At 41.4% G+C, this 27,362-nt stretch overlaps 1 protein-coding gene across 2 annotated transcripts in view; it reads right to left on the bottom strand.

The window, feature by feature from the left end:
- Nucleotides 1-10,976: 10,976 nt before the first annotated feature.
- Nucleotides 10,977-27,362, bottom strand: part of lingo1a (leucine rich repeat and Ig domain containing 1a) — a 65,498-nt gene continuing 49,112 nt past the window's right edge. For both annotated transcript variants that reach the window (XM_060908149.1, XM_060908158.1), the window contains exon 2: nt 10,977-13,444. In XM_060908149.1, the coding sequence (XP_060764132.1) occupies nt 11,585-13,432 (1,848 nt within the window). In that variant the 5' untranslated portion in view covers nt 13,433-13,444 and the 3' untranslated portion in view covers nt 10,977-11,584. The remainder of the gene's footprint in view (nt 13,445-27,362) is intronic.

Here is a 27,362-nt window from a genome sequence, read left to right as displayed (position 1 = left end):
GTGTGAAGAAGAGAATCTGTCTGTCCTAACACTGGTTTGACCTTATTTTGCTGATTTAACATATTTCAGGTGTCAGTGGTCAGTTAGGATTAAGAATTGATGTACTGCTCTTTCCAGCCAATGCCTTCATATGTCTCAGGTTGCCCTAATTGCTAGGGGTGCTTTGTTTCCTTTGTAAAAATACCTTACTGCTGGGCATAGCTTCCTCGAATAGAAAGTTCATGGGTTCATTTTTGAAGGGTTTCCATGGTGTTGAAAGAAAAATCAGGTGAGGTGTCTTGATGGAAGGAAAGTGTCCACTTGTGAATTAGTTTTTGAGCATTTGAAATGTCTTGGATTTTCATTTTGGAAGTGAGGTTAATGGATCTGATATTTTTCTCCACAAAGATGATAATGGCTGCAGTTGGTACCTCCTATTTGGCTGGAATGCAAACTTGCAGCTATACCAGCCCTTTGTGGACATGACTGAAGACCCATGCAGTAGTTTGATCACTATAAAACGGTGGTGTAGTGGTTAGCGCTGTCGCCTCACAGCAAGAAGGTCCTGGGTTCGAGCCCCGGGGCCGGCGAGGGCCTTTCTGTGTGGAGTTTGCATGTTCTCCCCGTGTCCGCGTGGGTTTCCTCCGGGTGCTCCGGTTTCCCCCACAGTCCAAAGACATGCAGGTTAGGTTAACTGGTGACTCTAAATTGACCGTAGGTGTGAATGTGAGTGTGAATGGTTGTCTGTGTCTATAAAGCTCCTGTATAAAATGTAAATTAAAAACAGAATACAATGATTTGCAAATCCTTTTTGACCTATATTCAATTGAATACAATACAAAGACAAGATATTTAATGTTCAAACTGATAAACCTTTTTTTTCTAAATATGCACTCATTCTGAATTTGATGCCTGCAACAAGTTCCAAAAAGTTGGGACAGGGGCAACAAGACTGGGAAAGTTGTGGAATGCTCAAAAACACGTTTTCAAGATTCTACAAGTAAATAGATCAATTGGTAATTGGAAAGGCTTAGTTGTTCACAAGCAAGGATGGGGAGAGGTTCACCACTTTGTGAAAAACTGCATGGGCAAATAGTTTGACAGTTGAAGAACAATGCTTCTCAATGTACAATTGCAAGGAATTTATGGATTTCAACATCAACAATCCATAATATATTCAAAAGATTCAGAGAATCCAGGGAAATTTCTGCACATACTGTAAGGGGCAAGACTAAAAATGAAGCCTGAATGCTCATGATCTCCAATCCCTCAGGCAGCACTGCATTAAAAACCAACATGATTGTACAGAGGATATTACTACATGAGCTCAGGAACAATGTTCATCTACTGTGCAAAGTGAAAGTTATATATTGACAACATCCAGAAATGCCACCGAATTCTCTGTGCCTGAGTTCATCTGAAATGGACTGTCGCAAAGTGGAAAAGTGAGCTGTGGTCTCACAAGTCTTCATTTTTGACATTGGAAATCATGGAAATTCTTTCCTCCAGGCAGAAGAGGAAAAGGACCATCCAGATTGTTATCAGCACAAAGTTCAAAAGCCAGCATCTGTGATGGTATGGGGTGTGTTAGTGCCAATGACATGGGTAACTTGCACATCTATGAAGGCACCATTAATTTTGAAAGGCACATACAGGTTTTGGAACAATATATGCTGCCATTCAGATGATGTCTTTTTCAGGGACATCCCCGCTTATTCCAGCAAGACAATGCCAAGCCACATTCTGCATGTGTTACAACAGTGTGGCTTCATAGTAAAAAAGCGTGGGTGCTAGACTGGCCTGCCTGCCTCTCATTGAAAATGTGTGGTGCATTATGAAGTGCAAAATACAAAACGCAGACACCAGACTGTTGAGCAACTGAAGTCATATATTAAGCAAGAATGGTGAAGAATTTCATGCTGGAAAATGATTAGTGTCCTCAGTTCCCAAACACTTACTGCGTGTTGTTAAAAGAAAAGGTGATGTAACAGTGGTAAACATACCCCTTTCCAACTTTTTAGAATGTGTTGCAAATATTACATTCAGAATGAGTGTATATTTACAAAAAACAATAAGGTATATCTGTTTGGACATTAAATGTCTTGTCTTTGCATTGTATTGAAATGAATTTGGTTCAAAAAAGGGTTTGCAAATCAGTGTATTCTGTTTTTATGTTTTACAGAGCATCCCAACTTTTTTTGAAATCACACTTACAAAAACAAACCATTAAAAACTGTCAATTAAATTGCTTTTGAAACTTCAAATTCAAGTTAGACGGAAAATGAAGATAGGAATGAAAACCATAAGCTTTATGTCTAAAATAACAGTCAACAGTACTACTCCATTGTTTCTGACCAAAAGTACATCTTCCTGTCAGCCTCCTGTGGATCTCATTCCTCTCAGTTGTGAACAACAAGCAAAATTAAGAAAATGCTCTGTGACTAATCACCAGCTTTGCCCAAGTGAGTGATGTATACCCAGTTTACAGATGACACTCTTAAATATATCCCTGTAAAGAGAACATACTCATCAGTCTCTAAACCACTGTTTGGCGAGGTAAAGAGTACATTCAGGAATTACTACTGAAAAGCTGGATCATTAAATCCAAACCCCTGTATTTGGCAACAGTGGGGTGCATAATAAATAAATAAATAAATAAATAAATAAATAAATAAATAAATGGGACCGCCATCCAAGTTTGTCAGTCCAAGGGCACTGCACAAGATTGCCATGCAACATTGAAGGGGCTTGTTAACCACATAACCTCAACTTTCCCTGATGCCTGCAGCATTTCTGGCTAAATTACATCCAAAACACCACATATTTCTCACATTGCTTTAAGAAGGGAGGGTATGTCTACTGGATGAAAGAGTTCCTCAAAGTGCACTTTCCCTCACTCAACAATATTCCCAGTAGTGGGCAACACTACCCCACACTTGCTAAGATGTTGAATGCCTTGTTAGAACATCATTGGGGGCACCTGAAATTCTTTTTCCATGGCCTCTATAAACTCTTCCAGTGCTCAAGCTTTTGCCTCTGCAACTATTTTGCCACAGCTCTTCTGGATCTCTTATATGTCTCAATTGAATCAGGAGAGCTCTCTGTGAGCAGAAAGCCTCCTTCTTCAACTTTATAGCTCCCCTCACTACTGGTGTCTACCAGCTATGATAGGCACAGATAGCCCTCCAGCCACAGCTTCTTGCAGCTACATATATGACTGAGGCTTTTAACATGGTCCATTCAGAGCCAATTTCCTCACCCTTACAAAGTACACAGGAGAAGTCTTTTTGGTGGTGTGACTTCATTGTGTCCCTCACTGAAGCTTCTGCCAGATGTTCCCAGCAACTCAGAAAGCTCTCCTGGGTTTTACAGAAAAATCTGTTTGGTGCCCTGTGCAATGTGTAGCTCTCATCACCAAGCGGTGATCAGTTGACAGTTCTGCCCCTCTTTTTTACAAGAGCTTCCAAAAGTCTCAAGTCTTATATGTACAATCACAAAATTAATCACTGACCTTTGGCCTAAGGTGATCTGGTACCAGTTACAGTTATGAACAATCTTGGAACAAAGTGTTTCTTATTGACAATTCATGGCTTTGACAGAAGTCTCTAGTCCATCTAAGACTGTTCATCCCATGGCTGCCACCTGACTACCACTGTACCTGAGCCCTTCCCTTCATCTTGCAGGTGGTGAGCCCATAAGATGGCTCCATGTTGCCATTTCAGGATGAGCCCAGCTGGGTTATATAGGTTGGTTCAGGCAGGGTACTCTTATCATTTTTGTACCTTTCATAGGGGTCATTAGGATTGCTCTCTGTCTGACATCTCTCCTGAGGTCTGTTCACCTATTGGAAATATAAACCTCATGATGGCATAGCACTGAAGGTTCACTGAAGCTCCTTCACAAACATAGTCTTGTTCCTCAAGGAGCTAATAATATTGTACATATTTTATGTTATATTTTCCCATGTTATGTGTCCTATTTGTTTACAATATATTATATCAATTTGAGAGCAGGGAATAAGGTCGTACCTGGGATTTTAAGATATTGAGCCATAAAGTTTTTCATAATTCATGTGGTACAAAATGTTTGTTCTACCAAAGATTTAAGTACTTGAGTTGAACCTGCAAAAACATGATTAAAAAAGCTCAACATGGCTAGTAGATGACATTTAAATTATCATGAAGCTCCACTGTAATGAAGAACGTGGTGGGTGTATGACAGTAATGCATCTAGCACCCTTTTCCAAACGCTAAAGGCACTGAGTACAGCTATGTGAGAACTCATTGTCACTTTGCAGGGAGCCATGTTGTATAACTACCCTGCCCTCACACAAGCTGCTTCATGAAACTCATCAGTAAAAGCAATAAAATTGACTCATATCTCTTAGCAAAATAAGATTTAAAATCCTAAAACTTTATAATCATTAACAACACATTCTTCTGGCAAACATTATGTTCAGAGGCTCTATTAACAAAAATGTAAGAAACTTAGCAGTCTTCCTCAGCTCATTCCCCAAAAATCGCAGAATAAAATCCAACAATTTCTCTTTCAGATAAGACATTTTGAGATGAGGAGATTTGGATGGAATTTTGGATTTTTTAAAAGGAAGATAAATGAATTTTATATTCTGATGGTAAATAAAATTTACACAGGTATTACTGCAGTAACTGCTGTGAGACTGTACAACCGGCACCTCACCAAGCACAGCACCAGACACTCCTCACAATAATGAACAATACTGTCCAGATCACTTCTACATCCACAGAGACCCCTCTGAATGTATACTGTGTTCACTGACTATCAGCATCAGTACTTTACAACAAACTGCTAGCTACACACTGATAAAATGGCTCCTGTGCAATATACCTACTTATTTGTGCAATACTACTGGTAATTCTACCTGTGCAATACTTACACATGCAATACCATCTGCATAATACACTTATGTTAACTGTATATTTGCAAACCTGTTAATTTATGTTAATTTGTTAATTTTATCTTCAATTTGTAGTTTATTTCTTTTCATACCTTTTTTGTATACTTGGTACTTTTTGCACTACTCCTTCACTGTCTTATCTTCTTTCTTTCCATATCTTGCTGCCTTTTTGCTGCTGTAACAATGTAAATTTCCTCTTGTGGGATAATAAAAGGCTATCTTATCTTATCTTATCTTATCTTATCTTATCTTATCTTATCTTATCTTATCTTATCTTATCTTATCTAAAATTGTGTTTACACATTTTGTTAGAATTCTTCCAGTCACTCAGTGAATGTCAACTGCTAACACACTGTGTGTTCCTGCAAAGTAAATCTAAGCTGATTAGTGAGGTCACAAACAAATTAAATTTGTAAAAAAATGCAATTTGTGTAATTAAACATCCTACTTTTTTTAACTAAATGATTTTCATTATAGTAATGATTGGTTGAATTGTTAAATCAAGATAGGCTTTTTTGTTATTTTTATGAAATCTCAATAGCGTTTAATACAACATACCATATTTTCAACAATTCAACATCAATAAAACGGTTAATTAAAATTAAAAAAATGCATATTACCTTTTATTGCACAAAACAATCAGAACATTTTTTTTTTTTTAATATTTCAGATTTCCCCCAATATAAAAGATTGTTGTGGACCACATTATTTAACAACTTCGGATATAGGTAGAAAGAAATTAGTACATAGCATTTTCTTGGTCTTATCTGAAGGGGAGGTTGCACAGGATGAGCACAGTAGGTTTGCAGGTTTGAAACATAAAAAGTATCAACAAATGGCATTATAAGGTTTCTGAGCATCTCACTTCTGTATGTGAATAGAATTTTATTTTAAATTTATCCACATAAGTGAAACCATCTGTGCTCCTCCATCATCTATGCATCCCATCAGTATAAGAACACCAAAATAATAGCTCTGGCATTTAATCCACTTTGTCTATAAACCGACAGTCAATCCTTCTTTATCCCCCTCACATCCACAAAGCTCTGACAACCACATTAAAAGACTTTCACTTAGGTAAGAACATCACACACATATACTGTCCTGAAAACCCAGAATCATAATCAGTATAATTTCATTATCCACTCTTTAACTACTTGTGCAACTCATATTATTATGGAAAAGTATTTAATTTTTACAAGTTATATTTAAAAAAAAAAGTTGTTTGGGAATGTTTATTCAAACAGTGACAGATTGAAATTTAAACATTTTTAAACAAATCAGTCATTTTTGGATCATAAGACTGTAACAAATTTGTACAGACAACATGAACATCAGGGTTGTCAAGCACATTAACTTTTATGAAATTAATGCTTATCCATACTCACACACTCAGTAATATATCTGCTACAATGATGAAATTGTAAAGCTTTTAATCCAAAAATAGTAACCAGGAGATGTCTTATGTAAAAATAAAATGGTATTAATAAATGCCAAAATAGAACTGGTGTCACTCTGTCATTTCAGGACCAAACATAGCATATATAGCAACTTTTGTAAGTTGGCTAATATATCATAATTAAAGGTGCTGCATAAATGAATCATAAAACCATAATATAATACATAATACAAAAATATGGCTCCTTTAAGCTCCTTGAATTTTGTTAGATCCATATTCTCTTAGCTAAACTTTTTCAGCAATGAAATATTAAACAGAATAAGCATTATTATTGCCTATGCCACTTAATTAGATGCAAAGAAACAATCATGATGGCCCTTTTTCATTAACATTGTCCATAAATGAGTGCAGACATCTAAACTGTTCTTTTTCTGATTTTTGAAAGTTTATAGGTTTATAAGTTTTATTTTATTTTAAGGTTTTTTAAAACTCTATTTAATGTGTTTGCTCTTTATGTATATTTTATGTTCTTAGCTTTTAGTAGTTTTCAGTACACTACTATTGCCAAAGATGGACACAGAAAAAAGCAAGAGGCAAAGAAATTTCACTGAAGATGAGCTGGCAGGATGAATCCAAGTAAAAATGTATCTTTTTGGTTGTCTCAAAAATTACTGCATATTCAATCAAATTAGGATGAGTAAAGCTAAGAGAAGCTAAAGGAAATGTAAAAAGCCATTTTACAATTTAAAAATACCTACAGTATGAGCTTACTCACACCTGTCCCCTTCCTCTGATAAACCTATATTATTATCAAAGCTGCAAACAGCATTTTGAACAAAATAAAGCTCTGCATGTTTGAGTTTCAAGTTGATGGGATTCCAGTGGCTCATCCACAGCTCCTTGCAGATGTGTCAGATGAGTTTACTTAGTCACTTATATATTCCACATATCTCTCATAAAGTCTCTCATTAGCAATAAGTAGGCAGAAAGATTATGGCCACATGACAGCATGAGTCATAGTGCAAAATATTTCTGTCCACCATGACACATCAGTGATTGTAATGTTAATGCAGCAGTTCCTATTATAAGACAGACTGAAACAACATACTGCAATATTATGAAACATTTCCTTTTACCTCTCATTTTATTCATTCTATTATATAAGAACCCTAGCTAATGTTACATTGACTTTTCAAGCTTGCTGCTCTGTCTAAATAGTTAATGTTAGCCTTATCAGCTACTAGTCAGTGACAGATGTTAACTAGCATTCAGATAGAACTCAGCAACAGTGTGCAATCAGCATAACAGAAGGCAGCTGTGACACTTTTAGGTAAAGTACCTTTTATCTTGTATCTGTACGTAAATACAGTTTAATTTGTTAAACTCCAATTTGTTGCTTTGCATTTCAGTTGCTTTGAATTCAGAATGAACCTTTTATAGAAGCCTATCACTGTCTGCAAAAAAAAAAAAAATCATTAAAACTGTCCTAAATTCAATGCACCCTCCAATCCAATAAAATATTTTTCTTTACACTAGTTAGAGCAAGGCTATTTATATTGCTCTTTCACAACACTCACAAGCATTGCATGAATATATTAGCTAGGCTAATATCTTAAAGATTTATCTCAGGTTTATGTCAAAATTCATAAGATGAATTTTCTTGAAGCATATTGCTTTGTCTTTACATAAAAGAGGGATAAGAGAAAACCCTCAATTACCATTATGCCTTGAGTTTTTATGACCATATGTAAAAATTGTTAACCTTATTTTGGAAGTCATGTTGTCTTTACTAATAACACATTCACTGGAATATTCATGAAGTCTACCACCTTTCCTTTTTGACAGGTATACTTACTTTATCTACTTTCTTCTAGAGTAGGATGGAATTGAAAACTTGTCAACTAAAATGGTGGTCTATTTACTTTCAAAACTATTATGAAGCACTATTCTTCACTACTTCACTGATTTACAAATCTCATATGCCAGTGAAATTAATGATTTTTAATGTCCTCAAACAAAAATGTGAAACAATTATAACGCATATACGTAAGCACTGTTTTGGATAACTTTTAGACCTGTCATGAATGTGCTGTTTATAAGACAAATGGTATTTTTTTGTTGTTGTTGTTCTTTGTTTGTTTTAGGTAAAACTAAATAAAAAACTCTGATGTCACCTTAGAGTTGAAAGGAAGTTTTTATCTGACTTTTATCATAAATATTTTATAAATTCTCCATCACGGCTTTATACAATAACTTATGCAATGCTTATGAATGTGTTACACATTACCTATGCAATTTCCAAATGTACAAATAGTGTTATCGAGTTTAACTAGTTCTAACACTGGATTCACACATCTGAAAATGAGCTTCCTCTCTAACTGTTGGGAAAAGGTATAGTCTCCTGTAATTCATGCACCCCTCTGTAATTTGCATGGCCTGTATTTGCATATTGGAGCCTAATAGGCTTTTATAGTCTGTGACATACTAACACTTGCAGTGTTCCAGTGCTGCAAAAACCTCTGCAAATACATGTTCCTTGCTTTACAGAATATTTTTGCTCAGAAAGGAATTTAAAAGTATGTAATCATGTAGGTATGTCAAGGACGAAATTATTGAATACCCATACTGCCTATACAATTTGCATATTTTGAGTTTACATTCAATTTCCAAATGTGTAATTGACCAATGCATAGTCCAGGGCTCACAGAGCTGAAAAGAAACCATACTGAATGGAAATCAAAAGCCATGCAGCTTCATTATATTGAGGAATCTAGTGTGATGGCACCACATCTGGCATCCTGTAGGAAAAGCTGAAGGTGCTGAACACAGCCATGCGAGAGATGATTGTCACCTTGCAAGGAGCCATGTTGTGTGATTTGAAAAATTAAATTTCAATTGCCTTAAGGTCGTGTGATGTATCAGTGGATTCAGACTTCAATTTTTTATTCTCAAAACTACACAGATATATAAAACTGATTTTTAATTTATGCCAACTAATTCAAACATGGTGATTTCCAGCTATACAGTGGATATAAAAAGTCTACACACCCCATTAAAATGATAGGTTTTTTTAATGTACAAAAATGAGACCACGATTTTTTTGTACAAAAATGAGACAAAAATGAGACCACCATAATTTCAAAACTTTTCCCATCTTTAATGTGACCTATAACCTATACAATTCAATTGTAAAGCAAATCTGTTAGGGGGAAAAACATTTTTTTTTAAATGTACAATAAGCTGGTTGCATAAGTGTGCACAACCTTAAACTAATACTTTGTTGAAGCACCTTTTGATTCAATTACAGCATTCAGTGTTTTGGGGTACACACCTGCCATCAATTAAAATGAATCTGATTAACCCCAAATAAAGTTCAGACATTTACTCAGTTGCATCCTCCAGCAAAAGCCATGGTTCGCAGAGAGCTTACAAAGCATCAAAGGGATCTCATTGTTGAACGGGATCAGTCAGGAGAAGGGTACAAAAAAATTTCCATGGCAAATTTCCATTGGCATACCATGGAGCACAGTGAAGACAGTCATCAAGAAGTGGAGAAAATATGGGACAACAGTGACATTACTGAGAACTGTATGCCCCTCCAAAATTGATGAAAAGACAAGACAAAAACTGGTCAGGGAGGCTGCCAAGAGGCCTGCAGCAACACTGAAGGAGCTGCAGGAATTTCTGGCAAGTACTGGTTGTGTACTACATGTGACAACAATCTCCCATATTCTCCATAAGTCTAGACTACGGGGTAGGATCAAAGAAAAACATCCAGGCCCAGCTAAATTTTGCAAAAAAAAAAATCAACTCTCCCAAAAGCATGTGGGAAAATGTGTTATGGTCTGATGAAACCAAGGTTGAACTTTTTGGGCATGATTCCAAAAGGTATGTTTGGTGCAAAAACAACACTGCACATCACCAAAAGAACACCATACCCACGGTGAAGCATGATGGTGGCAGCAAGATATTTTGGGGTTGATTTTCTTCAGCTGGAACAGGGGCTTTATAAAGCCAAGGTGGAGGGAATTATGAACAGTTCTAAATACAAGTCAATTTTGGCCCAAAACCTTCAGGTGTCTGCTAGAAAGCTGAAGATGAAGAGGAATTTCATCTTTCAGCATGACAATGACCCCCAAAAAAGTTTTGGAATGGCCCAGCCAGAGCCCAGACCTAAATCCAATTGAAAATCTGTGAGGTGACTTGAAGAGGGCTGTGCACAAGAGATGCCCTCACAGTCTGACAGATTTGGAGCAGTTTTGCAAGGAAGAGTAAACAAATATTGCCAAGTCTAGATGTGGTAAGCTGATTGACTCCTAGCCAAAACCACTGAATGCTGTAATTAAATCAAAAGGTGCTTAAACAAAGTATTAGTTTAAGGGTGTGCAGACTTATGCAACCAGCTTATTGTAGTTTTTTTATTTTTATTTTTAATGTTTTCCCCTCTCACCGATTTGTTTGTTTTTCAATTGAATTGTATAGGTTGTAGGTCAAATTAAAGGTGGGAAAAGTTTTGAAATTATTTATTGTGGTCTTTTTTTGTTGCTTTTTTTCCATCAGAAAAACTTATCATTTTAATGGGGAGTGTACACTTTTTATACCCACTGCACTTTTTTGTGTCTCTACACATGTTAGTATTACAAATGTAATTAAAAGGAAGGAATAAAAAATAATAATTTTCAACTGAAAGTAAAAGGACATCAAGACAGTGTCTTGAAAAAATGCTCTGTACAGTGTATGTGATAGTGCAGTATTTGACTTGGATACCAACAGTATTCAAGGAGTATGGCAGTGATCATCTGAAACAAATTATATTTTTAGCATAGCACTGAACTAGTTAATGTGCTCATCAACCCAGAAACGTCTACTGCTGCTGTATGATAAAATTATCTTAGTTTGAATATTGAAAAGAAATCATACAATAACACATAATGCAGGCAAAAGGACAGCAAAGAGGACAATGATCTTTTGTGTTTTGGCGGATCACATGAACATTGAGAAGGGTTCATTAGTCTTTTCCTTTTGCCCATAAAATTCCACTTGAATGTTTTACAACAAAATTGTCTCTCAAGAAGTGGTCCCTGAAGGCCAAGCAGAAAATGCCATCACAGAGAAATGAAGTATTTTTCTCCTCACTTTTCAACATCAAACACACATCATTAACACTTCCTCTATAAGCACGTTGCAGGATCCAGTGGTTAGTCAGGGTGGGTTTCATATTTTACTCACAATCATTCAGTGTTTACTGTCTTTTACACTCCTTGCATGGATTAAATCATTTTCATATTAAATTTACGAGGTGCATCAGCATTACCACTGCTTAGTCCTGCATCTGATTTACGTGGTACGTACTCAATCTCGATGTTGTGTTTAGTGTTACCTTTACCCCGGCTCCACAGGAATAGCAGTACCAAACAGAATAATACCACACCAAGGAAGGAGATGAATCCCATGGTGGTGGCAATGATAAGAGTCTTTATATCAAAGGGGAAAGGAACAGTAGCTTTTGTCTCATTGGCTCCGCTGTCAGTGGGCTGATTAGAAATAAAAGCAAAGGTTTTGTTGGACTGGTTGAGCAAGTCAGGAGAGTAGCTGTGAACATGAAGGTGAGCAACAGCAGTGTCATTTCCACCTGCATTACTTGCAATACACACATATGTCCCATTGTCTTGGATCTGAGCATAGCGCACCTCCAAAGTACCATCAGGAAACATGGTAAGTCTTCCTATAGTTTTTGGGGTAACTAACTGTTTTTGTGGAGAAAGCCACATGATAACTGGGGCCGGATCGCCATCTGCCTGGCATGCAAAATGCACAGTGGTTCCCTCATCTACATACGTCTGCTGTGCTTTGCGGTCCCGGATTCTTGATTTGCGACATGTAAAATAATTAGGCTGTAATATGTCAGGGAAATCTTTGAATTCTTTTCCTTGAACAAACTCAGGTGAGGCGCATGTGGGTTGCTGGCGGTTAAAGTTGAGCCTCCATCTGCGACGGAATACCCAGAGAAGCCTACAGTCACATGCCAGAGGGTTGCCATATAGCACCAGTGTCTCCAAGTTCCCCACTGAGTGGAAAGCTGATTCTTCCAATGTAGTTAGAGCATTGCCTGACACATTCAGGATCTTTAGATAGTTGAGTCCTCTAAATGAGTATGGCTCTATTATAGCCAGTCTACCACCAACCAAGTGAAACTCCTGCAGTCTAAGCAGGTCATGGAGCTTGTTCCCCTCAATGATTACAATGGGATTGTAAGACATATTTAAGAATCGCAGGTAAACCAGGTGCCGGAGTGCCACATATGGGATTGAAGTTAAATTCGCATTGGTGATTGTTAACGATGTAAGATTCAAACCATATAAACAGTTAGTAGTCATTGTGTCTAGGTATGGCCAATTAGCGATCTCCAGAACTTTGAGACGGGAGAGGCGTTTGAAGGAATAATCTCTGATGCTGTTAATGTTGAGGTTGCGCAGACACAAAATGTTGAGGCTGTGCAAATGAGTAAAGGCCTCTGTGGGAACAGAGGTCAAGTTGCACTTTTCCAATGTCAGGTGTTCCAGGCTGTTGAGACCATGGAATGCTCTGTGGGATATAAACACAAGGTCGTTATCACCCACTTCCAGAGAGCGTAGATTATAGAGATCCTGGAACATGTAATCTAGCAGGATAACTATTTTATTCTCACTGATATCCAGCCTTGTAAGGTTGCTGAGGCCTGTGAAAACACCCAGCTGAATAAGTTTAAGCTTGTTGCTGCGCAGCCCGAGAGTCCGAAGGCCATACAAGTTGTTAAAGGCCCCAGGTTCAATGGTGGATATGGTGTTTTCATTCAATTCCAGCTCCTCCAAGTTGGGAAACCCAGAGAACTCCTCTGGGTTAATTGTTTTAATGCGGTTCTTACTGAGGTCTAGGAACCTTGTCTCAGATGGAATACCCTCAGGAATTGACATCAACTTTTTACGGTGGCACACAACAGCACGCTCCGGGGCATTACACTCGCAGCGGGATGGACAGCCTGTGGTAGAGCCGGATAGCACAGTGGCAAGCATTAAAATTAGGATGGGCTGCCAGCATGCCACCAGGTAGCTGTGCCCACTTACTTCCACTGCCACCATCCTACCGGTTACCTGCACAAAAAAGACAGTGGTGGTAAGAGGGGTATTCAGCATTATCTAACAAAGAAACTTTTTGGTGTAGTTCATGTATAAAAATAGTAAAATATTGATTAGTTTTGTTTAACAACAAGAGTTTGGAATATAGTCTTTCTGATTTTGTGTTGGAAATGCTACAAAATTTTGCAAATTTACAAAAAATTACAAAATTAGCAGGTTTTAAAAATGCATTTAAACAATCTCCTCTGTGTTAAAACAGCAAAGATAGTTCAAAGTTTAATTAAAATGACATAACAATAGTGTGGCACAGCGGTGCAGTGGTTAGCACTGTCGCCTTGCATTAAAAAAGTTCTGGGTTCGAACCTTGCAACCGACTGCAGCGTTTCTGTGCAGAGTTTGCATGTTCTCCCTGTGTCTGCGTGGGTTTCCTTCAGGTGCTCCAGTTTCCTCCCACAGTCCAAAGACTGTATCCATAGGTGTGAATGTGAATGGTTGTTTGTCTTTGTGTTAGCTCTGTCATAGATTGGTGTACCCTGCCTCTTGCCTGAAGTCAGCTGGGATTGGCTCCAGCTTCTCCCATGACCCTGACAGATAAGTGGTATAGATCAGCGTTTCTCAACCTTTTTTCAGTCACGGCACCCTTCAGAAGTATGCAAATTCTCAAGGCACCCCCATATAAAATATACGCAATCACGCTGACCATACGCTGACCCCGGCAGTGACGTTGTGACATGGGAAAGGGGGCCATGAGACAAATTTTGATGATGCATGAGGCGGCAATGATCTGCATTAGTGTAACTATCGTTTTTTGGAATTTTAATTCATTTTATTTATTTCAATGTTAGAATATAAAATTTTTTGATGGCACCCCTAACGAAGCCAGATGGCACCCCAGGGTGCCACGGCACCCCAGTTGAGAAAGGCTGGTATAGATAATGGATGGATGGAATATGTGTATAAAATTATTGTTTCAAAGTTTGTTCAATAGCATTTTATTCAGAAACAAACTTGCAGATGTATGATTCATGAAATTAAATTCTTGACATTTCACTGAAACATTCATTAAGACGAGGCAGGCAGGAACAGTGTGCGTGTGTGTGTGTGCACGCACACATCATAGTAAGGGCTGGCATATTTGGATTTTGCCTCAATTCTCTGTGAAGTTTAACTTCAAAGGCCTTCTCCACACAATAGTTGTAGTAAGAATGAGAACACTGCGTTACCATTATAGCATATGCAGTATATGACATACCTAAAGCCATGGTGTAGCTGAACAGTTCAAAACAGGAATTTAGTAATACTGTATCCCAAATTATTTGTGTCCCCTCTATGTACCTCTTTTAAACCAGAGCAGTGCTCAGCAGTTCTGAATCTGTTCATATAAAACAATGGTATAATATGGTATGCAATGCTAATGTTGCCAGCAATTTCAGAGAGTAATTAATAATCTAATTCATGCAGTGTGAAGCTGCATGTATGGACGAACAGCTGTATCATGCACCACCGCATCAACTCAGCCAGAAAGGAGAAAGAATGGTATTTTTTCCAAAAATGCTAGTGGTGATAAATGTGTCACTGCAGAACAGAACTTTTACAGCTACAGACAGCTGGCTGTAGATATACTGTAATTTGCAGGCAGAGAGATTGATCTGCCAAGTTAAGGGCATTATAATTCATATCACATATTACATATTTGTTCAGCATAGCTTTCAGTAAAATACTTCACAAAATGTACATTGTTATTGCTCTTTATAATAGAATGCCATAATAGAATGAAAATTACAAAGATACAAACCATTGTTATGTAGACCAAAATACGTCATATTTTACAGGGCAGAGGAAATTAAACTACAGGTGACCTACAAAGAACATTAGGAGCATGCTGGCTTTCTTTAGTTAGTTTTTTTTTTTTTTGGTAAGTTGGTGCGTGCTGTGAGTGAAAACTCAATGTCATTGGGTCAGTGTGATTGAACTCATACACCACAGGGGTCTATTTACAGTTTGTGAGCACAAAACATAATGCAGAATAAAATGTCAGACTGCCTATTACATTTTGTTCCACTTTCACTGGTTTATAAAAGTATTTTCTCCTTACAAGCAAATCAGAGAACTGTTTTCAAGAAAGGTGAATTTCTATTTCTTAACTGGACCTGAAAAGAACTTCTTTAGTCAGACTTACTGCATGTGTCTGATCCCTGCAGTGTACATGCAGAGTTCACTAAAATCATCATTTCTAAAAGCTGCTGTGAATATTTAATCACCACAGATGGACCGAAGACGGACAGAAGTAGTGAGAAAACCCCCCAATACATCTCCTACTCAGCTTATTGTTTTCATAACAACATGAACTGTAGTGCCTTTAAAATCATTTAAAATAAACAAACACATTATGGATAGTAGAGCAGCACGATGGTGTAGTGGTTAACACTATCGCCTCACAGCAAGAAAGTTCTGGGTTTGAGCCCAGTGGCCAACGGGGGCTTTTCTGTGTGGAGTCTGCATGGGTTTCCTCCGGGTGTGCCAGTTTTCCCCACAGTCCAAAGACATACCTAACATGCAGGTTAACTTGTGGCTCTAAATCAGTGGCGGCTGGTAGTCTTTCAAACAGGGGAGGCTGGTCGGTTACAATATTTCCAGATTTTAAAAGAAAAAACACATCAATTTTGCCCATACTCTTGCCTCTGATCTGGCTGAATGTTGGCAGGGTCACAAACTGTGAAATAACAGGTTCTTTTGGCTCATTAGCCTACTGTCCAATATACATGATGGTGGTGTTGGGGGGGTATATTTTAACATTTTATATTTTAAAATTGTGGCATGTGGCATGTTGTTTAAAAATTGATCATTATTGAAAGCAGCTCTTTGTCAGGAACCTCAGCAGTAACAGCAGAGTGTTCTGGAATAGGCACAAGCACTGACCTTGGGGAGCCAAACATAGACCTGGGTGCCACACATTTCATTCAATGACACTTTCCCTATATTTTACTTATTTTGACTGAGAAATGTTTTATTGACAATTTTGATAACCCTTCACTTTTAATCCAGGTCTGTAGTGTGAAATGTTCTCGGCTGTGTTTTTGTTTCAAAATGTTTTCCAAATTGTAGCTGTGTTTAATTCATATCCAGAAAAATATATATTCCAATATAATATACTCAGCATAAACATTTTAAATAGATTCTATATTTTTGGTCCATCCATGACATATTACTAAAGTAGCCTATTTACTGTTGTTGATGTGGGTCACCACCATATCAGTATTATTTAAAAGAAAATTCTGCCCTCCTTTCTTTTTCTAGAAAATGTTCAGTTACCCTGTCATACCAGGTGGGAGTCTTCTCTAGAGACTTCACTAACTTCCTCTCAATTGCAAGTAGAGCAAGGTTGCTGAGTCGACTTTGACCCATGGTGTTTCGGCTGTATGACTTCACCTGTTTCAAACAGGAGAAGCTCCTCTCTACGCCTGCCGACGTAACCCCAATGCTTGGCATCCGTGCGCAGCTTTCTTGCTAGCTGACTAGCCCCCTCAAGTTCAAGTTCAGTCACTCAAACGAAATTTCTGGAACTAAGATAGCAAACTTGACAACACTATATTTACACTTTATTTACAATGAAAATATATACAAACTAAAAAAGCTGGTAGAAACTGTATGTAATGAATGAAATCGAAATGTAAGCTGATCTCTTACAATACACCACACCACTTGCGAATCCGCATGGGACAGAACAGAAATTCACCGCTGCCTGTCTATATTTGAAACGAGCTGTCAATCAAAGAAAATATCCAGCCGCTTTCACCAATCAGCAGTCTCCTCGCGGAAAGCTTTGCCATGTCCCTCTCATTGCCTCCCACTGTGAGGCTGGGAGTCCGTGGGAGTCCGTGGGCGGGCGTTTTCGCAGTATTTGTTCAATAATCGTCTTGCATTTTGATATTGAAAAGCGCATAGCTCCCAAATGCCATTGAAGTCCACTGAGGCTGGGCTGCATCACGCTGTCACGAGGGGGAAAAACTCACGCACACATTAGGCGAACTGGGGAAAGTTATAACGGAATGATTTCGCACTGTAGTTGGGTTGAGCACATATATTTCTATGATTCTGGATCTGAAATAGCAATGTTATAAAGTCGGCTATAACATAAGCCTAGCGCAATTCATCCTACACGATGTTCGTCATTTTTAGAGGAGGCTGAGCCTCCCTCGTTGTCTTAGAGCAATCGCCCGTGCTCTAAATTGACTGTAGGTGTGAATGTGAGTGCGAATGGTTGTTTGTCTCTATGTGTCAGGCCTGCAATGACCTGGCGACTTGTCCAGGGTGTACCCTGTCTCTCGCCCATAGTCAGCTGGGATAGGCTCCAGCTTGCCTATGACCATGCGCAGGATAAGCGGCTACGGATAATGGATGGATGGAAAAACATTATGGACAGTAGGGTGGCACGATGGTGTAGTGGTTAACACTGTCACCTCACAGCAAGAAAGTTCTGGGCTTGAGCCCAGTGGCCAACAGGGGCTTTTCTGTGTGGAGTTTGCATGTTCTCCCCATGTCTGCGTGGGTTTCCTCCAGGTCCTCCGGTTTCCCCCACAGTCCAAAGACATACCTAATATGCAGGTTAAGTTAACTGGTGGCTCTTAATTGACTGTAGGTGTGAATGTGAGTGTGAATGGTTGTTTGTCTCCATGTGTCAGCCTTGCAATGATCTGGCGCCTTGTCCAGGGTGTACCCTGCCTATCACCCATAGTCAGCTGGGATAGGCTCCAGCTTGCCCACAACCCTGCACAGGATAAGTGGTTACAGATAATGAATGGATGATGGACAGTAAATGTATGCTTTTCATACTTTATTAACAAGGTCACTGAACTGTAGCAAAGGTCATAACAAGACATTCAAAAGTCCTGACACCAGTAACATTTTTTGTTTGTGACAGATGTTTTGCTGTTCCTGGCATTCATAAATTGAGCGAGGGAAGAGAGATGATGTGTTGAAAAAGAGACTGGCCAAGGGCAACAGGCATTTTACTCACTGAGCCATGCCAATCAATTATCAAACATTAGTACCAAGACAGCGATATGGGTGGATGCTAATGATACCAAAAAAAAAAAAAATCACTTGACTGGCAGGTTGACATTTGTCCCCAAAAATTATGCCAGAGTTTCTACTGCAAACCATGCTGTTTATGGTAATCCAAAAGAAATAAAATGCACCATCTGTGAGAAAACACAAGTGACAATCCCTCTTAAATGCTCTAGCTAAATATGTATGATCTGCTTAGAAATCCCTCTAAGACTTCTGTCACTGCTATTAGTGCTAAGAGTTAAGAACCAAAGCCATGACATTTTCACTCACACTTCTCACAATCTCTAATCCTGCAAGAGTTTTGCATCATTTTTCATTTGCATGGCTTTGAAGCTTCAGCCCCCGTGTAGTGCTCATATGCAGCCTGAGTAAGATTGACAAATTAATTTCAACACCTACCATCCTTTATTGCCCTTACATTTTATCACTTCTACTTTTCTCTCTTTGTGGCCCAGCACTATAAGAGAGAATCCATTCTCAGTTTGTATTTAGTTTTGTACTCTTGTATTTGCCTCCTGTTTTAAACAGAGCTTAAGACTGCCCAACAATTTTTAAAAAGGTTCTAGAACAAATGCATATGTCAAAACCGATAACAGCGATCTTGACAGGGATGCCTCCGCCACCAAGTCTGCTCCTTCTTGTTACTAATGGATAGTCCAGAAATACCCTTTGTAGAACTTTGCACGGGTGGGTGGAGCACAGAAGCACGGCAGGCCAGAACTGAGTTTCCAAAAACTCTTTATTTACTCTTTTCAGTGTTTTCACTCTCCCAGACACTCAGACACACACACATCAGCCATCTGGTTGGGGAGAGAGCTCTCTTCCTCTGCTCTCTCTCTCCTTATATCGGGCGTGGTCGCTGGGAAGACACACAAACAGAGGTTAATTGACATCAGGTGTAGTGATTCTGCCACTTACCTTCCCTGACTCTGCCCTCCGGTCACAGACCGATGTTTGACCACACCCCCGCTGCCACATACCCCCACCGCCAGACTCAGGCCGGGCAGCCATCCGGCCTGCAGCCAACTCCCCCCCCACCCCTTGATGGGAGAGGAAGTCCGCCACAACCATCTGCGCCCCCGGCCTGTGGATCACCTTGAAGTTAAAGGGCTGGAGTGCCAGATACCAACGGGTGATCCGCGTGTTGGCATCCTTCATGCGGTGGAGCCACTGGGGGGCACGTGGTCCGAACAGAGGGTGAAAGGGCGTCCCAGCAGGGAGTAGTGGAGGGCGAGGACCACCCACTTGATGGCTAGGCACTCCTTCTCGATTGTGCTGTAGCGCGCCTCATGCACTGACAGCTTCCTGTTGATATACAGCACAGGGCGATCCTCCCCCTCCACCTCCTGGGACAAAACAGCCCCCAGCCCTCTGTCCGATGCGTCCGTCTGCAACATAAAGGGGAGAGAAAAGTCAGGGGAGTGTAACAGTGGCCCCCCACACAGTGCAGCCTTCATCTCAGAGAAAGCCCGCTGGCATTGCTCTGTCCACTGGGCCAGATCTGGTGCCCCCTTTTTAGTGAGATCAGTCAGCGGGCTGGTGACGTCCGAATAATTAGGTATAAACCTACGATAGTAGCCAGCCAGCCCCAGGAACTGTCTCACCCCCTTTTTGGTCTTGGGCCTCGGGCAGGCCGCAATCGCTGCTGTCTTATTAATTTGGGGATGCACCTGCCCATTGCCCAAGTGGAAGCCCAGATACTGTATTTCCACCCGCCCAATTGCACACTTCTTCGGGTTGGCCGTGAGACCTGCTCACCTCAGCGACCCAAGGATGGCCCTCAGGTGCTGCAGATGCCTCGGCCAGTCATTACTATAGATTATTATGTCGTCCAAGTATGTGGCCATGTAGGTGGCATGGGGGCGGAGGACCCTGTCCATGAGCCGCTGGAACATAGCGGGCGCCCCAAACAGCCCAAAAGGAAGTGTAACAAATTGGTGTAAGCCAAACGGTGTGGAAAAGGCCGTTTTTCTTGGGATAATGGAGTCAAGGGGATCTGCCAATAACCCCTTGTCAAATCCAGTGTCGAATAAAAGCGAGCCGTGCCTAGTCGATCCAGCGACTCTTCAATGCGAGGCATTGGGTACGCGTCAAATTTAGACACCGTGTTGACTTTTCTATAGTCCACACAGAACCGGACCGATCCGTCGGCCTTGGGAACCAAGACCACCGGGCTGCTCCAGTCACTGTGGGACTCCTCGACAATGCCGATTTTGAGCATGGCCTCGAGTTCTTCCTGAACCACCTTTTTCTTGTGCACTACCACCCCCGGGGGTGTCTCAATGTGGTGTTCTATGAGGCGGGTGTGGCCGGGCTGGGGCGAGAACACATCCGAAAATTCGGTCTGCAACTGGGCAACCTCCGTGAGTTGGGTCAGGGAGAGGCGGTCTCCACAGGGGACCGGAGAGGTAAGCAATGTCAATATTCCTTTTTGAACCTCCGGACCCAGCTCCGCCTTCTCCGGAACCACCGACACCAACGCCACGGGGACCTCCTCATTCCAGAGTTTAAGCAGATTGAGGTGGTAAATCTGTAGCGCCCCACCCCTGTCCGTTCGCCTCACTTCATAGTCAATGTCCCTGACTCGCCGTGTGACCTCAAAGGGTCCTTGCCACTTGGCGATCAATTTGGAGCTCGACGTGGGCAACAGTACAAGTACTTTATCTCCCGGTGCGAACTCCCTAAGGCGCGTACCCCTGTCGTACAGGCAGATTTGCCGTTCTTGAACCTGCCGCAAATTCTCCTGGGTTAGGTGTGTGAGTGTGTGGAGTTTTGCGCGCAGGTCAATAACGTATTGAATTTTGTTTTTGCTCGGTGAAGGTTCCTCCTCCCAATTTTCCCGCAGTACATCTAGGATGCCGCGCGGCTTACACCCATATAATAATTTGAACGGGGAGAACCCCATGGAGGCTTGTGGGACCTCTCGCACTACGAATAACAGGGGTTCGAGCCATTTATCCCAATTGCGTGCGTCCTCACTTACGAATTTTTTAATTATATTCTTGAGGGTGTGGTTGAACCGTTCGACTAAACTGTCCGTTTGTGGGTGATAAACGCTGGTGCGGATTGGCTTAATTCCCAATAACCTATACAGTTCGCGCAGTGTGCATGACATAAACGAAGTGCCTTGATCAGTCAGAATCTCTTTGGGGATTCCGACTCGGGAGATGACGTGGAAGAGTGCTTCCGCAATACTGTGTGCTGAGATATTGCGAAGAGGCACTGCTTCCGGGTATCGTGTGGCACAGTCCACCAGAACTAAAATAAAGCGATACCCTCGTGTTGACCGATCTAATGGCCCGACGAGATCCATCCCAATTCTTTTGAACGGGGTCTTGATTAATGGTAGAGGGTGCAAAGGTGCTTTTGGAATGGCCGCTGGATTTACTAACTGGCATTCGCGGCATGCCGTACACCACCTACGGACATTGCCGCGAATCCCTGGCCAGTAGAACTGGGCCATTATTCAGGCTACTGTCTTATCCTGCCCCAAGTGTCCAGCCATGGGATTAAAGTGAGCCGCCTGGAATACCAATTCCCAGCGGCTCTTTGGGATCAAAAGTTGTGAGACCGTCTCCTTAATCTGAGTGTCCTGCGTCACTCAGTATAATCTATCTCTCATAATGGAGAAATAGGTGAAGGATGGGGTGGCATTTGGCTGGAGCATTTGACCATCAATTACTCTCACTTGGTCAAACGCATGCAGCAGAGTCTCGTCTTGCGACTGCTCTAACGGGAAATCTTCAAGGGATTCCCCGAGAGAGGGAGGAGGAGCCTGCGGCTCCTCACTCTGATGTGAAGATGACGTAGATGGCTCTGTGACAACTGCTCCTGCCAATGCCACTCCGGGTCCTCCCCCTGCTGAACTATGGCAGGACCCACTCTTTACTAAATGAGTCATTAATTCCCGAAATCCCGGCCAATCAGTCCCCAAAATTATCGAGTGGGTAAGGCTAGGATTAACCGCCGCCTTTAAACGAGATTTCTCCCCTCGAAATAGAATGTGGACCGACACTAAAGGGTAGTTGTGAACATCCCCGTGCACACACAACACCTTCACCAATTGTGCTCCCCCCAATGCCTCGCCTTGCACCAGGCTTTGGTGGATTGAGGTCTGATTACAGCCAGAGTCCACCAAAGCCTGATACGTATCCCCTTGGACACTCACTGGTATGTGATACGCTCTGGCCCGACTGAGGGTGGTTCCTGGCACGTCGGGGATCTGGACCACCGCGCCCACCTCCATTACTGAGCACTGATGCTGGAGGTGCCCCGGCTCCCCGCAGCGCCAGCAAACTGGCCCAGGCTTTCTCTCTGCACCGGCGCTCTGGGGCTCACTCACCTGGGGGGGGGGAGACAGACACGGAAGCAGGAAACGGGAGGGCACTGCGGGTGTGGCGGGCCGGCTGGGGTGGAGCCGGCCCCCGCCTCCGCGGTGGGGGAACGGGGCGAGGACGAGACACAGAAGGGGAGGGGGAAAGAGAGAGAGAGGAGAAGAGGAGATCTGCTGTCCTGCCGTGGGAACAGCCACCAAATGATCCTCCGCCAACTTGATGGCCTGATCCAGCGACGCCGGGCGATGGCACTGGACCCACTCCGCTGTTCCTTCGGAAAGCCGGATGATGAACTGCTCCAGTGCCACCAGATCGATGATTCCCTCGGCGTCGCGGCTGTCAGCCCTCAGCCACCGCCCGCAGGCGTCCCGGAGTTGCTGGCCAAACGCGAATGGCCGGCTGACCTCCTCTAGGCGTAGAGTGCGAAAGCGCTGGTGTTGCTGTTCAGGGATGCGCCCCACATGCTGGAGGATGGCCTGGCGCAGGTACGCATAGACCAGCCGGCTGTCGGCGGGGAGCTGTAGCGCGACCAGCTGTGCCTTGCCTGTTGTTCCACCGGCCAGCACGAGGCCTCTGCTGCTTGTTCGAATAGTGTGAGGAAGGCCTCGGGGTCGTCGTGCGGGCCCATCTTCGTTAGGGTGAGGTGGGGTGGGCCTGCCGCGGTGGAGCTGGTGGACCCCACCAATGCGAGGAGGTGCCGGAATGCCTGACGATCTTCCTGTTGTGCCAGCACCAGGGCCTCGAACCGTTGTTCTTGCTCCTTTCGGAGGCCAAGCAGCGCCTGGTGCTGGCTCTGTTGGGCCGTAGCGAGGGCGTGGATCAGGTCTATGAAGGGGGAGGACTCCATGGGGCTGTTCTCCTCTGTGCTCTGATCCCGGGTTTCAGCACCACTGTAGAACTTTGCACGGGTGGGTGGAGCACAGAAGTACAGCAGACCAGAACTGAGTTTCCAAAAACTCTTTATTTACACTTTTCAGTGTTTTCACTCTCCCAGACACTCAGACACACACACATCAGCTGTCTGGTTGGGGAGAGAGCTCTCTTCCTCTGCTTTCTCTCTCCTTATATCGGGCGTGGTCGCTGGGAAGACACAAACACAGGTTAATTGACATCAGGTGTAGTGATTCTGCCACTTACCTTCCCTGACTCTGCCCTCCAGTCACAGACCGACGCTTGACCACGCCCCCACTGCCACACCCTTAAATATATTTCAAAGGTGAAACTATTGAAGGAAAATTATTTCATACATTTGACCTTGTTGTGACCTTGACCCTGTTTGGATCAATTACAAAATCTGCTGGTTACAATGATAATTCTCCATAAATCCACCACTCGTTCTTGAGATATTTTGTGAACAAGAATCTTAGATGGACAGAGAGATGGACAGATGAGCAGATAGACAACTTGAAAACATGCCTCCCCCACTCAGTGGCAGAGGTGTAAAGATAGAAAAGAGAGAAAGGTCCAAGTACTTGCCCTGAAGGCTCAAAGCATGGCACAATGTTTTCTCTAGTTTAACACAGCTGAATGAACTAGTCACCTAAATATAGTGCCCTGTATGAGTTGAGTCATCAGTTAGAACAGGGGAAATATTACATTGCCCAGGAACTGTGACCCTCCAGGAATGCACGTTTACACCTCTGCTGTACAGGCAGCTTGCAGCTGTTATGTGCAGTGATCACAATTAGACAGGCCAGGTCAGTATGCATGTGTGTGTGTGTGTGTGTGTGTGTATGAATATTTCTCATCAAAAATTTCCCATGTAGGGACTGGCCAAGGAAGGATGGCTCATGTGACATACAACCCCGATTCCAAAAAAGTTGGGACAAAGTACAAATTGTAAATAAAAACAGAATGCAATAATTTACAAATCTCAAAAACTGATAATGTATTCACAATAGAACATAGACAACATATCAAATGTTGAAAGTGAGACATTTTGAAATTTCATGCCAAATATTGGCTCATTTGAAATTTCATGACAGCAACACATCTCAAAAAAGTTGGGACAGGGGCAATAAGAGGCTGGAAAAGTTAAAGGTACAAAAAAGGAACAGCTGGAGGACCAAATTGCAACTCATTAGGTTAATTGGCAATAGGTCATTAACATGACTGGGTATAAAAAGAGCATCTTGGAGTGGCAGCGGCTCTCAGAAGTCAAGATGGGAAGAGGATCACCAATCCCCCTAATTCTGCGCCGACAAATAGTGGAGCAATATCAGAAAGGAGTTCAACAGTGTAAAATTGCAAAGAGTTTGAACATATCATCATCTACAGTGCATAATATCATCAAAAGATTCAGAGAATCTGGAAGAATCTCTGTGCGTAAGGGTCAAGGCCGGAAAACCATACTGGGTGCCCGTGATCTTCGGGCCCTTAGACGGCACTGCATTACATACAGGCATGCTTCTGTATTGGAAATCACAAAATGGGCTCAGGAATATTTCCAGAGAACATTATCTGTGAACACAATTCACCATGTCATCCGCCGTTGCCAGCTAAAACTCGATAGTTCAAAGAAGAAGCCGTAGCTAAACATGATCCAGAAGTGCAGACGTCTTCTCTGGGCCAAGGCTCATTTAAAATGGACTGTGGCAAAGTGGAAAACTGTTCTGTGGTCAGACGAATCAAAATTTGAAGTTCTTTATGGAAATCAGGGACACCGTGTCATTCAGACTAAAGAGGAGAAGGCCGACCCAAGTTATCAGTGCTCAGTTCAGAAGCCTGCATCTCTGATGGTATGGGGTTGCATTAGTGCGTGTGGCATGGGCAGCTTACACATCTGGAAAGACACCATCAATGCTGAAAGGTATATCCAGGTTCTAGAGCAACATATGCTCCCATCCAGACGACGTCTCTTTCAGGGAAGACCTTGCATTTTCCAACATGACAATGCCAAACCACATACTGCATCAATTACGGCATCATGGCTGCATAGAAGAAGGGTCCGGGTACTGAACTGGCCAGCCTGCAGTCCAGATCTTTCACCCATAGAAAACATTTGGCGCATCATAAAACAGAAGATACGACAAAAAAGACCTGAGGCAGTTGAGCAACTAGAATCCTACATTAGACAAGAATGGGTTAACATTCCTATCCCTAAACTTGAGCAACTTGTCTCCTCAGTCCCCAGATGTTTACAGACTGTTGTAAAGAGAAAAGGGGATGTCTCACAGTGGTAAACATGGCCTTGTCCCAACTTTTTTGAGATGTGTTGTTGTCATGAAATTTAATATCACCTAATTTTTCTCTTTAAATGATATATTTTCTCAGTTTAAACATTTGATATGTCATCTATGTTCTATTCTGAATAAAATATGGAATTTTGAAACTTCCACATCATTGCATTCCATTTTTATTTACAATTTGTACTTGGTCCCAACTTTTTTGGAATCGGGGTTGTAAAATAGTTCCACCATTGATGAAGCAATGTATCTTGTGACATCAGAAAAAAAAAATGGATATGGTGTGAGTCAGTCATGGTATATCTTGGATATACTACAAACTGACATCACAATTGACAGAGAACACTGCATTATAGAGGAATGTTAGCGTGGAATTCTTTACCCTGTTTTTTGGTTAATGAAGTAAATGAGAAAGCTTTTAAAATTAAATTAAAACTGTATTTGTTTACTCAAAATATATGATTATTTTCTGTTCCTCTATAAATAGGATATGTGGTACGATGACTAATTGATGGGACCAACATATTTGAAACAAATTTATTTCCTCTTTTGTTTTTGTTTTTATTTTATGTTTTTGTTTGTACAGTCTGTAAAAATGCATGTCTATGTTAAAAAAAAAAAATTTAAGGAATTGTAAGTTTGACCACAGGGAGAACAGCACCCTTCTGTGAAGGGGAAGCTGATGTGGATCAATATCAATAAATAAATAAATAAATATAAATAAATAAATAAACAATTTCAAGCTATATGGCTGACTTGAGTCACAGCTATGGCTCCGTGAGCATTTTTGTGTGAATAGATCTACGTACAGTATCATGATCATACCTAGCGAGGCAGGTGATAGCATGGTACACTGTATATGCACAGGTTGAAAGCCACTCTGATGTAAACAACAAACATGGCTGCCTCCAGTGAGTTTATGCCGAGATTCAGTCTTAATACTTTTAGTTTGTAGTTTTTGATGAGGGATATAAATCAAATATACCATGCACTGAGAGGCACCGGTAATTATGGACTCTCTTCGGTGACTGGCATAGTACTATTTTCTTTGGGGTTGTGCCTCTCAGAAAATAGTACAAAGCCAGTCACCTCAGAGAATCCATAATTTCAACTGGAGCCTCTCAGTGCATGGTATATTTGACTTATGTTCATTTTATACATGAAAAAGCAAGTACTGTACACCCTCTTCCAGTTACATGGCTTTACCAATCAAGACATAACAAAAAAATCATCTGAGCTTTACCAGGTCCTAAAATTATGCAAATCTAACCTCAGCTGTAAAGCAACACACAACAGATTCCACTGTGTCATTATTTATTTAACAAAAATTAAGTGAAAATGCAG

This window comes from Neoarius graeffei, chromosome 2 (assembly GCF_027579695.1).
Source record: "Neoarius graeffei isolate fNeoGra1 chromosome 2, fNeoGra1.pri, whole genome shotgun sequence".
In the NCBI taxonomy this organism is placed as follows: Eukaryota; Metazoa; Chordata; class Actinopteri; order Siluriformes; family Ariidae; genus Neoarius; species Neoarius graeffei.
The sequence above is the reverse complement of the archived record's forward strand: the minus strand, read 5'-3'. Positions and strand labels throughout refer to the sequence as shown.